This window comes from Podarcis melisellensis, assembly GCF_964234715.1.
Source record: "Podarcis melisellensis genome assembly, chromosome: 6".
Classification (NCBI taxonomy): domain Eukaryota; kingdom Metazoa; phylum Chordata; class Lepidosauria; order Squamata; family Lacertidae; genus Podarcis; species Podarcis melisellensis.
In genome coordinates, this window is record NC_138538.1 from 8,266,570 (window position 1) to 8,280,187 (window position 13,618).

At 46.2% G+C, this 13,618-nt stretch overlaps 1 protein-coding gene and 1 long non-coding RNA gene across 4 annotated transcripts in view; one reads left to right on the forward strand and one right to left on the reverse strand.

Annotated features, from left to right (window-relative positions):
• Positions 1-13,618, reverse strand: part of LOC309373295 — a 118,913-nt gene that overhangs the window by 92,864 nt on the left and 12,431 nt on the right. The window lies entirely within an intron of this gene.
• Positions 5,882-13,618, forward strand: part of NKAIN4 (sodium/potassium transporting ATPase interacting 4) — a gene marked incomplete at its 3' end in the record, with an annotated part of 97,996 nt that continues 90,259 nt past the window's right edge. The window contains exon 1 of one of the 3 annotated variants that reach the window (XM_081917348.1): positions 5,882-6,217. In XM_081917348.1, coding sequence (XP_081773474.1) covers positions 6,164-6,217 — 54 coding nt within the window. In that variant the 5' untranslated portion in view covers positions 5,882-6,163. The remainder of the gene's footprint in view (positions 6,218-13,618) is intronic. The other 2 variants (XM_081917347.1, XM_081917346.1) reach the window with 2 other exon arrangements.

The following is a 13,618-nucleotide window of genomic DNA, read 5'->3' on the forward strand; positions in this document are numbered from 1 at the left end:
TTGGCTTGCGGCTTCCCATCGCACAAGGAAATCACGTTGGCTATTTTTCTTTGGCGTTTCCCACAATAAACGAGCTAAAAATGTGCAGGGCTGATGGACATTTAGAAGAGGGAAAAAAAAGATTTAGAAAAGATAGTAAGATAATGTGAGCCCAGAAGCCCTGATTGGCTGTTCTATGGCACCTGTACACAGGTGTTTTAAAGAAGCACGCCCCCGTTCCCATTTTATATGCTGCATGATATAAGATTGCTGCATAAAGCATGGAGGTATTTTAATGCTAAGGGGTGCTAGCTTTCACTTAGTTTCAAGCGGGATTTGAACTCGGGTCTCTGTGAAGGCCGATGATTTGGCAGGATCTATAGCAGGGAGAAAAAACAGAGTCTATGAGCAGCATTTGTCCAAAGCATCTGTGTGGGTTGTTTCATGATAATTATTCTTCAGGATCAGGTAGATTTCAAATCTTTTGCCCCACGTTGGGCAAAAAAAATCCCACATTGCAGGGGGTGGGACTGGATGACCCTCATGGTCTCTTCCAACTCTACGATTCCATGATTCTATGATCCCAATTCCCAGCAGTCCCTGCCAGCATGTGCAGGCATCGGGGATGGTGGGATATGCAGTCCAATGAAAGATGAAGGGTCAGAGGTTCTCCCTTATAGGATCCTCGGATGCAGCTGTTTCCCGTAAGCTTAAAGTTGGATTGCTGTTGTTTAGTTGCTTAGTTGTGTCCGACTCTTCGTGATCCCATGGACCAGAGCACGCCAGGCACTCCTGTCTTCCACTGCCTCCCATAGTTTGGTCAAACTCATGTTTGTAGCTTCGAGAACACTGTCCAACCATCTCGTCCTCTATCGTCCCCTTCTCCTTGTGCCCTCCATCTTTCCCAACATCAGGGTCTTTTCCAGGGAGTCTTCTCTTCTCATGAGGTGGCCAAAGTATTGGAACCTCTGCTTCAGGATCTGTCCTTCCAGTGAGCACTAAGGGCTGATTTCCTTCAGAATGGATTAGTTTGATCTTCTTGCAGTCCATGGGACTCTGAAGTGTCTCCTCCAGCACCATAATTCAAAAGCATCAATTCTTCGGCGATCAGCCTTCTTTATGGTCCAGCTCTCACTTTCATACATCACTACTGGGAAAACCATAGCTTAACTATAGGGACCTTTGTTGGCAAGGTGATGTCTCTGCTTTTTAAGATGCTGTCTAGGTTTGTCATTGCTTTTCTTCCAAGAAGGAGGTGTCTTTTAATTTCGTGACTGCTGTCACCATCTGCAGTGATCATGGAGCCCAAGAAAGTAAAATCTCTCACTGCCTCCATTTCTTCCCCTTCTATTTGCCAGGAGGTGATGGGACCAGTGGCCATGATCTTAGTTTTTTTGATGTTGAGCTTCAGACCATATTTTGCACTCTCTTCTTTCATCCTCATTGAGAGGTTCTTTAATTCCTCCTCAATTTCTGCCATCAAAGTTGTGTCATCTGCATATCTGAGGTTGTTGATATTTCTTCTGGCAATCCTAATTCCGGTTTGGGATTCATCCAGCCCAGCCTTTCACATGATGAATTCTGCATATAAGTTAAATAAGCAGGGAGACAATATACAGCCTTGTCGTACTCCTTTCCCAATTCTGAACCAATCAGTTGTTCAGAAGTTGTGTATCTTCAGCTAATTAATGTGATGTGTTTCTTGAGCCACCAGATCAGTGCAGAGTAAGTGTTTAAGGGCAGGGGGAAAGCCCTTTGGTTTTGCAGGGATCGCCATGTGCTTCTCCTTAATTTCCCTCGACAGCCCATGCCTGCCATGCCCCGTGGCTTCATTTTTCAGGAGTATTCACTTGTAAAAGTCTGAGGATTCCATTACAAGGAAATGTCAGAAAACCGTGCCCTTTCCCTTATTATTTTCCTTAGCCTTCTTCGTCTGTTCCGATTCACAAAATCCCACATCCCACAGAGAGATTTCTTCTGTGCGCGTCCCACTCGCTGTTCTCGACTCTCACAGGGTTGGAAGGATGCGAGTCAACAAACATCATTTTGTTAGAAACCGGCCTTTCACATCTTCCAAGACTGATACCTTATAAAAAGAAGAAGTTATTCGCACAAACAGGCCCAACCCTTCTCTCTGGGGGCTGCTATAAAATGTTTGGGAAACTGCCAAGCTATCAAACACTCAATTCGTGTTAGTGCTACGTGAAACTTGTTGTCTGTATTGAATTACTAGCTGGTCACACTCCGCAGTGTGTCTGCAGTAATGCTCTCGGCTTCTCCTACTGCGTGAACCAAAGTCTTCCAACACTGGCTGTGACAGCCGGCTTTAACATTCCTTTCTTGCAGGGCGTTGGACTAAATGAACCTCGGGGGGGAGGTCCCCTCCACCTCTATATTTCTATGATTGTATAATCATATACAATTGTAATGAAACCTCAAAGCCGGATAGCAATCGCTTGACACAATATTGGTGGAATCTACACACATATAAAAAAATGCTGTGGAAATGTTGTTGTTTTTGAAAACGTTTTGAAAAACACATTGCATTTGGCATAGCTCACTATCGCCATCTAGTGTAACATGTGTATATTGCACTTTGCAACACATTTAAAATGTTTTATTGTACAATGCCCATTGTAAAGGTAAAAGGTAAGGTAAAGGACCCCTGGATGGTTAAGTCCAGTCAAAGGCGACTATGGGGTTGTGGTGCACATCTTGCTTTCAGGCTGAGTGAGCCGGCATTTGTTCACAGACAGCTTTCTGGGTCATGTGGCCAGCAGGACTAAACTGCTTTTGGCACAACAGAACACTGTGACAGAAACCAGAGCGCATGGAAACACCATTTACCTTCCTGCCACACTGTACCTATTTCTCTACTTGCACTGGCATGCTTTTGAACTGCTAGGTTGGCAGGAGCTGGGACAGAGCAACGGGAGCTCACTCCATATTGGGGATTCGAACCGCCGACCTTCTGATCGGCAAGCCCAAGAGGCTCAGTGGTTTAGACCACAGCATCATCCACTCCCTATTGAGTCCATTGTATACTATCCCTGCAAGCAAACCAGAACAAATCCTCTTTAAATGGCTTTTGGTGTTTCAATGACCTCCCCGCAAACTTTGTGCAAACAAGTCAGGATCAGTGCTCACCCAGAAGGAACCGTAGCCCTACCTGCAATGTGAGAGTGAGGATGATCGTGATTCCGCCCCTGCAGGGTTGTTGTAAAGATTACCCAAACTACACTTATCCTAGAAGAACCAGTCAAACAGAAAGCAGGGAATGAAAAAAAGAGAAAAGCTCTGTGTGGGTGTGTTGGTCTTCCCGCTAGATGTCAAGCAGCTGAGCAGCAATTGGGTTTGTGGGGTTTTATCCATGACTGCGTCTGTCTCATGCGCAAGTCCCCACTTGCCATTGTCATTGTAATCAAGCCATAAATGTCACTCCTGTGCCAGGTGAGGAGACCTGCATTCTTATGGGCTTCAAATGGGGGATGGATTTTTTATTCTCCCTGCCACATTCTCTTCTCTTCTATTACTGTTTGCTGATTTTCAATATCCAGCCAGCTTGAATTAATCTTGTTGTGTTAGCCTTTTGGGAAGCTTTGCTGAAAGGAGGTGTGGAAATCAAATAGCAACACACATGTGAATGGGCTCCTCAGCCCTGTTCCTGTGGCTGTAATTTAACTGTTTTTAATAATGCATTTCAAATTGTTGTATAGAGTGGGGAACAACTCTTGCCTCATGTTTTCATTTCTGCTTTACATTTCTCCTTTGTGTGTTCTATGTTCTGTTTGTCATTTTGATGGGCAAAGGCATCTGAATTATTTTATTTTTCTGCTCTTTTATACTCCTGCCATTTGATATACAGGTCTCTCCTTTCTCTGTGTCTATCTCTTCCCTATCTATTCATTTCTCGTAGCCCACTGGGTGTATGATTCCAGCAAGTGTGTTCAATTTAGTTTGATGTTTTAATAATCAAATAAAAAGGTATCACCTTCCTTCTTGCTCTTTATTGCTTATCTCTCTCTCTCTCTCTCTCTCTCTCTCTCTCTCTCTCTCTCTCTCTCTCTCTCTCTCTCTAAAAAGATATTTATTCAGGAAATGCAAAGGGGGTTACAGCAGAGATGCTGTGCTCAGATTCTCTGCCACACCATCAATTTTGCAAAGGGGGAGACTGCTTCATCAGTCATGATTCATGAACGTAAGTAAATTTGACATTTCTATCCCATGAGCTACGGTGTGATCCAAGTACTACTGTAGGTTTCATCAGGTCAGGCAATGGAAAGTCCTGGCATTTCAAACCAGGGATTCCTAGAATCATAGAACCACATAACTGTAGGGTTGGAAGGGACCATGAGGGTCATCGAGTCCAACCCGCTGCAATGCAAGAGACTCCATCTCAGAATATTGCGAAGGAACGATGTCAATCAACATTTGATGATCTCCTTCTACTGGTGGACAATAGAAAGTGTCCTTTCATACTGCATCACAGTGTGGTACGCTGGTTTGACATCAACTGATAGGAAGTGCCTACAGAGGGTGGTGAATACAGCACAAGATATTATGGGCTGTCCCATGAATCCGCTGGATAAAATAGCGGAAGAATGTTGCCTCAGGAGAGTGAGAAAAATTCACACCTTGGCCAGCACTTTCTTGATCTCCTGCCCTCAGGCAGAAGATATAGAAGCATGATTAGCCGCACCAACAGGGTAAAGAACAGCTTCTATCCGTGGGCTGTTAGGCTACTGAATGAAAAGATAACAACAGGGCAACTGACTTTTGGGTTTGGTGGGTGTGCGCCAGTAAAGGAGGGGAATTAAGACTAAGAGAGCTGAGTGGGGGTGCTCGTGTAATCTCACTGTGTACAAGTTGTACAAGTGACAATTGTTGTTGTTGTTTAGTCGTTTAGTCATGTCCGTCTCTTCGTGACCCCATGGACCAGAGCACGCCAGGCACTCCTGTCTTCCACTGCCTCCTGCAGTTTGGTGAAACTCATGCTGTTGGCTTCGAGAACACTGTCCAACCACCTCACCCTCTTTCGTCCCCTTCTCCTTGTGCCCTCCATCTTTCCCAACTTCAGGGTCTTTTCCAAGGAGTCTTCTCTTCTCATGAGGTGGCCAAAGTATTGGATCCTCAGCTTCAGGATCTGTCCTTCCAGTGAGCACTCAGGGCTGATTTCCTTAAGAATGGAAAGGTTTGATCTTCTTGCAGTCCATGGGACTCTCAAGAGTCTCCTCCAGCTCTCACTTCCATACATTACTACTGGGGAAACCATAGCTTTAACTATACGGACCTCTGTTTATACAATTAAAATTACAACCATTGCTATTGTTGACATGGTTTCAATTGAGTTTTTATGCACATGCGCATGCGTGCGCACACACACTCTGCTTTTTCCCCCTAAAAGAAATGTTTAGGGGTACTCTCATTTTCCTACTCGTATTTAAATACTGCCTCTCAATGAGGCCAAACTTAGATTCCCAAAAAATTTAGGGGTATTTGTACCCCTGCCAGAAAAAAGCACTGTGTGTGTACATATACACATATATTTCCATACACATATATAGTTCTAATTCTCTTTACTTGTTTCTTAACGGTTATTTCCCTCCCCGCCCCCTATGTTTTTAGCTGTTATTATTTTTACCTGTAAGCCGCCTAGAGTCCCTGTCGGGGGGGAAAGGCGGGGTATAAATGTATTATAATAACAGTAGTAGTAGTAGCAATTTAATTGCAATTAAAATGCAAACCAGAAGACAATGGGGGCCACTCTCGTCTCTGCGAGGCAGCTTTCCAACCAATCGCGGGGAAGGTGGCCACCTCCGCGTGGCATGGCCCTTTTAAGAACCCACTCCCCCCCCCCACCCGCGCTCCCAATCTCCCACCCACTCATCCATCCATCCAAGGTGGAGGTTCCCTGGCGGGGGCTCTTTCACAAAGCGCCAGGAGCACCTCCCTGGCTGCTCGGAGCAGCTGTTAGCTCAGCTCAAGCCCGGCTGCTTCCCAGGGTAGGGGGGGGGGTGAAAAGGAGGAGGGGAAGAAAAGAAGAAGAAAGTCTGGAAGAAGGACTTAGAAGGCTTTCCGGGCTTTGGAGTCTCTTGCTCTCGGAGCGCAGCGCCGCTGAACTTGGAGATGGTAGCCGGGAGGTCGTGGTGAGGCGCCGGCGGGGTCCCCCCAAGGCTCGGGAAGGATGGCGTGCTGTACGGGGCGCTGCACCCTAATTTTCCTCTGCACTTTACAGCTGGTAAGTGGAAGCGGCTGGCGCGCTGGGGGAGAGGATGCTCCCGGCGAGAACTCCTGCCTCCGGGGTGGTACCCAGGCCATTGGTAAAATCAAGGGTGTCGCTGGCCGAGTTTCGTTCTCCCTTTTGGGGAGCGTCCCATGGAAACAGGCGAATCGGGCTTCTTCGATGGACCACATAGCTCAGTGCTGTCTACACTGGCTGGCAGCAGCCAGGAAGGAGGCTGGGCATTGGCAGACCCACATTTTTGAAGCTCTGAAGCTTGAACTGCTAAGGTGATCCCTTTCCCAACCAGGTGCGGGTCACCACTGTTATCATCTTCGGTGGGGTTGCCCCATGACAGATCTCCACTTTTTAAAACTACAAAATCTCAGGTTTGGATTAAAATGGCTGTAGTGGATTGTCTCAAGTGTCCAAGTCACTGGTGTGAATTAAAAATATATATTAAGCAACGTGGATTAAAGTCGCTTCTGGGGCCCCTCTGGGATCAGGGCCCCTTAAGGTTTATTAGTTTCCTAGGAGATCCATCTTCGGGGTGGGGGTCCTCCCCCAGCCTTATACCAGGAGATGCTGGGGATCGAACCGACGATTTTCTGCACGCAACGCATCAGCTCTGCCAATGAGTTGCTTCCCTTCCCGCATGCCTTTTGAGTCAGTTTGTTGGATTTCTAACCTGCCACACTTCTTGGGCTTAGGGTTGAGTGCAGCCTTCTTGCAATAATATTAAGAACAACAACAATAATAGGATAATTCCTGTCTTCTCAGTTGCCCTCACCTTTTTTCTCTAAGTTTGCCTTGTGCGTCCAAAGCATGTCAAGTTATCAGCCTGGTGTGCAGCACCTTGCAAAGTGTTAACGGTTCAAATTCCATACAGTTTTTGTGACCAGCGTGCCTTGCAGCCATGGGTGTGATGGTGCAACTCTGACCCTTTCAAAAGGCTGCTTCCAATTAATCCGGAATAACAGCCACCTCTTTCTGGAAGTTGCTCCAAATTTGTTTCTGTGGATTAGGAAACTGGATTCTGACATAGGAAGCGGTATCATTACAATGGCTTCAAGCGGATTAGTTCCCCCTTAACACGCTTTTAAGGCAACTTTTAACATTCCCTCCCATCGTGGTCACTGAAGAGCAGTGAAATACAAGCAGATCTCCCTTTTGTAGGGCTGGAGGAGATTCTAATTCCGGTTAGTGATGGTCCAATTTATCACCAAGGTTCATGCTGTTCTGGATTAATTATGCCACAGGTCTTGTGTGCAGCTAGGCAGGCGGGCAGACAAGAAAGCAATGGATAAATAAATAAATCCAGCCTTGTAGATTCTGTGCACAGTGGTTAAAATGTTGTAAAAGGGCTAGCAAATCCCTGGTAAATACCACCGAAAGTCAATCCTATAGCCTCTTGAATTTTTCCTCCATCTGCCTTTCTCAGAGACGAAAACTGCACAGCATGAAGAGACATTAAAAATATTCAGGATAACAACAAACCAGAAAGATTGTTGCATGCCAGGTGAGGTCCACATCACCACCGCTGTTGACATGCGCTTAAGCTGGTTGTTGAGTGGCCCTACGGAACTAGTGGCTTTCGGAGACAATTTGGCTTCCTAATTTTGTTGCCTTTTCATCCCACTGCTGTCCTGTTCCAAATTATGGATTGCTACATGGAAAACCCCAAACCTGGTTCATTTTGTGTGTGCAACGATAGAGAAAACTTTCCATTGCTTTCAGCTCTGAAAGGAAAGGGAGGTCACACAGACAAAAGACACCTGGCTGCCAAATTCTTTCAAAAACCCTTATGCTTGAAAACTGGGTTTTCAACAGCTCCAGAAACGACTGCCTTTGCATCCACCTCGTTTTGGTAATAATGTGCTCGTGCTGTCCGCTCTTGTGACTTACAGATGGTTTTCCTTCCAAGTTTTAAAATGTAATTTATTTATTTATTGGATTCAATCTCCCTGTTTCCCTGTCTGTTTGGGGAATAGGAGCGGTCTTGGCTATTCCGCTTGATCTGAAACTGGAATTGGAACGGCCAGGCTCCCCCCCCCCCCATCTGCTAACTGCTGAAGTTCCACACATAGTCTCTGGAATAGTCATGATGAGCAAAACTGCCAAAGGTCATAATTTATATTGAGTAGCATATAAGGCTCTATTGAGTGTGCTAATTCTTTTTCCCTGCTACAGCATGTGCTTGGCCAGTGAGCTGGGATGTCTGCCAGCCTGAAACAAACAGCTTAAAGCATTCTCAGCGTTACAGATTGCAAAGTACAGTTGGTGGGGGGTTTCGTCTCTCTCTCTCTTTGAGGGCAGGGGGACAAATTCTTGTCCGAACTGTGCATGGAGGGCAGCTCTCTGTTGAAATAAGGCTCCCCCACCCCACCCTTTCAGGCATTCCACATACTTGCCCAGCACTGGACAGCGATAAACAAAGGTTTGGCTGTTTTATGATTGTCTGCGGATTGAGCTTGTAGCTGGAAGTTTCCCTACATGTCAATTTCTAATAGGAGACAGGGTCTTTCTCGCCTTAAAAGGGCAACGCGCTCCGTTTGTTTCATTGTGAAGTTGGCACAGCTCCTCCAACGAGCTTCGTTTTAAAAAGAGACTCTTTAGGTCTTGCTTGGGAAAAGAGGAACGTTAAACAAACAGGTTGTAAGCTAACGTTAGGAAATGTTTCAGCTGAAATAAGGTGCTTTCGGGGATTGGAGGCGCAGAGGAAGTTTTAACTGGGGTTGAATTTATGCTGATGGGCTGGTGTCTTCCGTTGTTCATCGTCACCAGTGAGCTTAGACGGTTTGTTCTTTTTGAGAACTTTAAATACGGATTTAAATTTGGGTGCTTGTTCAATGTAATCACTATATTTCTGCAGAAAAGTACACACGTTTGCATTTCATGCATTAAAATCAATAACTAGTTCTCACTGTAGTGAATTGTTTTTTTGGTGTTTTTTTAAGTGCATGTTTATCTTGGCTCATCTTGCTGTTTAAATATCATCGTTGTCCTTTAATATGCACTTTTGCATCGTTGGGGCTCTTCTTTAATTCCTTCCCCACCCCCCACCCCCCAGTAATTATTGTTGCTGGCCTTCACTTTTGACAAGCGTGGGAGTTCTCTGGTATCCAAGATACTGAAACAAAGAACCCCAGGCATGTTTTATTTATTTATTTATTTTGAAGAGGGAGAGGGAGAGACCCTCCTCCCCCTTGAAGCTTGCTCATTTTCTCCAGCCAGTTTTGGATGCCATCGCCTTAGAGACTTCCCACGGCATTTGCCTCGGTGAAAACGGGGAGGTCAAAAAAATGCAAACTTGGGGGGTTTCTAAAGCACGCTATCTAGCATCCCTGCCCATGCCTCCCACCCACCCACCCACCCCACGCTCTCCCTCTGCTTTCTTTCCGAAGAGTGAGATCACAAGTTATTGGCGAAACTCCCAGTGAGTTACTGGGTGAAACGATGAGATTTTGCCTGGTCTGTTTCCAATTGCTCTGGATATACTGTGTGACATCATGCATCTGGCCAGCGATGGAACCTAATGGGCGCCATCCAGCACACGTTGATGGACCCTATGAAGCATATAAAATAAGGAGATGTCCATGCCCATTCATAAAGCATAATGAGATGGACCCTTTTTGTTCATCGCTGTGGCTTTTTTTTTTTGCTCGCTGCTTTGAATTTGTGGTGTCCCATTGCTCTTCCCGGAGAACAACGCTGTGAAATCACTTGAGCCAGCGGGAAGGTTGGGTGCTGGGCAGCACTGTGTTAATGGTTAAGTTCCTTGGCACCCCCTCCCCCAAAACACAGTTCTTTCCACCACCCCTCCTTGCCTTTCTCCTGGCAGGAGACTCTGCAAGTCTTTTTCTCTCTGTCTTTCTCTGAATAGTTTCCCTTCTGCATTTAGGTCTCCTTTGAAGAAGCTTTCTATTAGTATTACAGGAGCGAATACTCTTCAGGCCTCTGGCCCTTAATGGATTTTACTGCTTCGGCAATCAGCTTCACAGCCGCCTCATTGTTGCATTTCCCCTTTTTTAAAAAAACCACCCACCCTAATTCCTGGTCTATACATGTACAAGAATGAATGGATGCTATGCCTCTTCTGGTAGGGGTGCATCTGGCAAGGCAAGCTCCATGGGAGGTCAAGGAGAGTCCACCAAACTTTTCTAGGTTCAGGAGAAGGCATGCTGCTGGCGAGGGCATCTTTTAATCTGGCAAGGGAAGCTCACTTTGAGGTCAGCGGAAGCCCATCAAACTTCTCCAAGTTCAGGAGAAAGACAAAGGGCCTCCCTGTTATCAACCTGAACATTTGATACACTCAAAACGCAACAAGATGTCTTTATAGAGCAACATTGGAAAGGACACCCCCTGCCCCAAGTTGGGGAAGAAGCAGGGTGGGTGGCAAACACAGATTTCAGAAAGCAACCAAGGCTAATCCAAAATTGGTGGAGCTTTGTATGTAACTTTTTCATGATATACATAGGAAGCTGCCTTCTACGAAACCAAACCATTGGTCCCTCTAGCTCAGAATTGTCTATATCAGCGGTGGGGGGCCTTTTCTGCAAGCTGCCAATCACTTGATGCCATAGTGACATCAGATGATGCTGTGCTTTGAAGTCCCAACTGCTGGGACTTCAAAGTGCAGCATGGGGCTGTTTGAAAGTGCTTTTGCAAACAGCCCCACCTTGCTCATTGACCTTCTGAAAACCAATATAAGCAGCAACAAGGTGTTGCTTGCAAAAGGGCTTTCAAAAAGCCTTGCCTTGAGCTTTGGGTGGGTGTGTCTGTTCTGAACTTGGGAACAGGTATGGGCAGCCAAGCTGAGCAGGGTTGCACTTTCCGCTCACCAGCTGGTGTGCAGAACCTGCAAACCTGCCGACTCCAGGGGTTTGTTTCGCCAGAACATTCCCCACATTCCATCCAGGCGAAAACACTCAAGGAGGTTGTGAAGCAAGGGATGTTGCCTGGAGGGAGGGAAGTGTGGGCTGGAAGGAATTCCAAGGGTAACATAGAGAGCCCTGGAGGGCTGCATCCAGCCCCTACAGCTGAAGTTTCTCAATCCATCTGTACTGCCTGAGATTGCAGGACAAGGCCTGTATGATATGGAGGAGAATTTAAATTCCCTCCACCTAGAAACCTAGATATCAGGGAGAAGGCGTCTAACCTAGTCTTTTCTTGTCACACCAGATTTTTATAAAAAAGGAATTCCGCCCACCCTTACAATACCCCAGTCTCACAGTTGAGGTTTCAAAGCAGATGCAGCTATGCTGGCTTTTCCATGTTATATTTCCTGCCTTATTTTCAGGTTTTCTACCTGCATGGAAATGTTGGCATGCAAAGTTCCACTCCAAGGTGGTATAGCCCTACTAGAAGGTTGTACCAGCTCAGAAACCACACACACACTTCAGAACCGTCACCTTTCCTCTGGGTTGCATTCTGCTGCTCAGCTCTCCAACTCCATCCCACTTGATGTCTTCTCATTTGAGCCAAGCCCTGGATACATTTGCTTCTTAATTGATGCCTGCTAATGGTTTCCTTTGTGCCAAAAAAAAAAAGGAGTGGGAGGAGGGAGGAACAAACCCTCTGGATGGTACATAATCCAGACTTAAATGGACTGAGCCTACGGACTGCACTGACTGCATGACCCCCTTTCTCACAGAAGGTCCCATCTGCCACCTTCACTCCAGGCTCCCCACCATCCATCTGCTTGGAAACCAGGTGCCTATGAGCACAACAGCAGCATCACGTGGGACGTTTGGAGGAAAAAAACGGGGTGGAAAATCCCTTGCTACTAATTATCAGCACACGCAAGCACGGTTTTCAAATAAGCGGCAGCTTTTGCAAATTTGGTTACAGTAAAAAAGAAAAAGAAAAGTACACCAGAAGTAAATTTTGTTACACACATATAACTGTAGTTGGAAAACGAACAGGTGTATTATCATTGGCAGCTAATTTTCGGTCTTTCTGTAATGGTCAGAGACAAATGTGGTGCTGTGTTAATTCCGGGGTGTGGACCATGTCCAACTCCAAATATGTAGATATGCATGTTGAGTCAGGGTGAGGGTATCTAAACCCCCTACAGGTCTGAAGTGTGGGGTTGCCTCTTCCAACACCCCAGAGAATAGGAGGACATAGGAAGGTGCCGCATTCTGAGTCAGATCATTGCTCCATCTATCTCAATGTTGTCTACTTTGACTGGCAGTGGTACCCCAGGGGTTTAAAGCAGAAGTCTTTTCCCAGACCTAACTTGGAGGTGCTGGGATTGAACCTGGGATGTTCTGCATGCAAAACAAAGACTGAGGATAACATGACTGGGGGAGCCACATGTCTCATTTTTGAAGGGATGTCCTGTCCAAGACCAATTTAAAGATATGTGAGCATAAGATGGACAGCAAATTAAGTAGGCACACAGGTCACTTCCACCATGGTGAGATGGATTGTTGTTGCTGTTTAGTCGTTGTTTAGTCGTGTCCGACTCTTCGTGACCCCCTGGACCAGAGCACGCCAGGCACTCCTGTCTTCCACTGCCTCCGGCAGTTTGGTCAAACTCATGCTAGTAGCTTCAAGAACACTGTCCAACCATCTTGTCCTCTGTCGTCCCCTTCTCCTTGTGCCCTCCATTTCCCCCAACATCAGGGTCTTTTCCAGGGAGTCTTCTCTTCTCATGAGGTGGCCAAAGTACTGGAGCCTCAGCTTCAATGGATGGATAGCATTTCTATTTAAATTATAGTAATTATTTATACCTTTGCACCTATACGTATAAACTAGCCCAGGCAATGTTTAGGGACAACTGCACCCTCTCTTTCAGCAGCATGCAAAAAAAGAATTGCAAAGATAATTCTGCTTGCTTGCATGCATTAGCGTGCTAAAAGAGTAGCGCTCAAGGAACTTCTTGGTTCATATAGCTCAGGCTCTCATCTACCGTGATGCTCCAGCTAGCAGGACTAGCCCAGCCCTGCAGATGGGAATCAAAAACACATTCTTCTTGACGGTTGGAATGTAAAGGTAGAAGAATTCTGGCAGCTGTCCATGGATATTGGGTGCTGATGCCAGGCCTAGGTTTACATTCTGTGCAGCTAAAGGGGAAAATGTGCATTCTCCACAATGCACAGCAGGGCATTGTGGGAAATGAACATGGCAGTCCCCATTCTAATTGCTAGCTGTAAAGGGAGGGGTTGTGGGTGGCACTGTGGTCTAAACCTCTGGGCCCCTTGGACTTGCCAATCAGAAGGTCGACAGTTCAAAGCCCCATGACGGAGTGAGCTCCCATTGCTCTGTCCCAGCTCCTGCCAATCTAGCAGTTTGAAAGCACACTAGTGCAAAGAGATAAAAACAGGTAGGTACCACTGCAACGGGAAGGTAAATGGCGTTTCCGTGCACTCTGGTTTCCATCACGGTGTTCCATTGCACCAGAAGTGGTTTAGT